This window comes from Trypanosoma cruzi, genomic scaffold, assembly GCF_000209065.1.
Source record: "Trypanosoma cruzi strain CL Brener 1047053517185 genomic scaffold, whole genome shotgun sequence".
Lineage (NCBI taxonomy): Eukaryota > Euglenozoa > Kinetoplastea > Trypanosomatida > Trypanosomatidae > Trypanosoma > Trypanosoma cruzi.
In genome coordinates this window covers 25,896-27,416 of record NW_001849313.1, presented here as the reverse complement: position 1 = coordinate 27,416, position 1,521 = coordinate 25,896, and the positions used below count along the sequence as shown (strand labels likewise).

The window sequence follows — 1,521 nt, the reverse complement described above, 5'->3', positions numbered from 1 at the left end:
TTTTTACATTGCCAAAACAAAGAAAAGAAACTTCATTGTTATTACTCACCAGATACATAAATATATATATATCACAGCCAATTCCATGAAATCCATATACAAACAGCCACTCACATATCAACATCAAAAAGGGCTTACAAAAACAACCAAAGATATATATATATATATATATATATATTTTTCTTCTCTTACCAGTCGTAGTAACTACACCTCAATTTTGCAGCTCTGGTAAGCGTACGAAGGAATTCAGTGGCAAGGATAACCTTACTCCGCGGGCAGCCATTAAAGAATGGCTCCAACATCGGCCCTTCCGGCCCGTAAAACTAAGTAACAACTACTCATCGGGTTTGAAGCATGAACAGAAGGCACTTAGCTTCCTCTCTAGCAAAGAGTACTAGACCCTGGCACCACGTTGAGGTGGCCGGCTGAGCCAGGGTCAAAGATACATCGAAAAAAAAGCTCATTATCAAAGCCAAAAAAAAAACAATCAACATTAAATAATCCTCATAGAATACACGATAAAAAAGAAGCCAAATAAAATAAATTGATAAAAAAATATATAACACACGTAAGTCATTAAAACAGATGCTCTTACACAAAACAAAATACAAAAAAACACGTCCTTGTACCGCATCTCGTGCAAAACACGGCCAACCATCGCATCCTCGTGATCCATGTTCAGGCTCAGAAACTCCGGTTCCCTCTCCTTGCTGTACGGCAAACGCACCAGACGCTGCAACGGCTTGTACGACACAAACTTCTCCGCCACGTCCCTCGCAAGCGTCGCACACATTCCACCGATGTACTTTAAGAACCTGCGGCGATAATACCTCAAAAAAAAACCCCAGTATGTCTTTCGACGCGGGAGTGTGCGCAGGTCGGCAAGGTACTGCGGCACGCGAAGGAACATGTCGTCGTCACCCTTCGCAATGTACGGGACCGTGGGGAACAGGCGCAAGGCAAAGTCAAACAAAAAGTATGTCTTGCGGCTCATGCCAATCTCAGCCTCCAGGCCCCAAAAGCCGGAGCCACCAACGGTTTTGTTCGTCGTCACGCGGCCCTCATCAATGGAGGTTGTAACGACGTCGTGCCACTGCGCCGCCTCCTCCAGCAGCGTGGCAGAGTAGTTGTAGCCGTGCGACGGGTGCCGCGCAAGGACGTACAGCACGAGCATCGCACCGGTGAAGTTGTTCGCCCTCGTCGCCACTCCGGGGAACCGCCAGCACGTCGACCGCTGCAGGTGGCGGCGCCGCTGCCTCGCCTCCACATCCACAGTGGGAATGCCAAGAACAATGAGAAAGTCTCGCTTCTTCCACGCGTCCACGACATCGCGGGGAACGTATCGCAGTGCCTCCCCGTCAGTGGTGCGGGGGAGTAACTGGGGCTGCTGGGAAGAGTTGGCGGCGAAGTCATCCTCCAGGTAAGCATCAACGTTGGTTTCGATCTCTTGAGTGCGAGAAACTGCAAACAGCACCAGGAGAAACCAGACACCGACAACCGAGGCCATCCATTTGTCTGAGA

General features: G+C 49.0%; 1 protein-coding gene across 1 annotated transcript, besides 4 other annotated features; it reads right to left on the bottom strand.

The window, feature by feature from the left end:
- Positions 1-1,521: a sequence feature (heterozygous, non-Esmeraldo-like haplotype).
- Positions 153-178: a microsatellite.
- Positions 178-436: a mobile genetic element.
- Tc00.1047053441923.10 (UDP-Gal or UDP-GlcNAc-dependent glycosyltransferase, putative) lies at positions 494-1,521 on the bottom strand (the record flags this gene model as incomplete). The annotated part of the gene is made up of 1 exon (XM_797264.1): positions 494-1,521. A coding segment is annotated over one exon (1,028 nt), but the record flags the coding sequence as incomplete, so codon positions are not given.
- Positions 533-563: a sequence feature (AT_rich).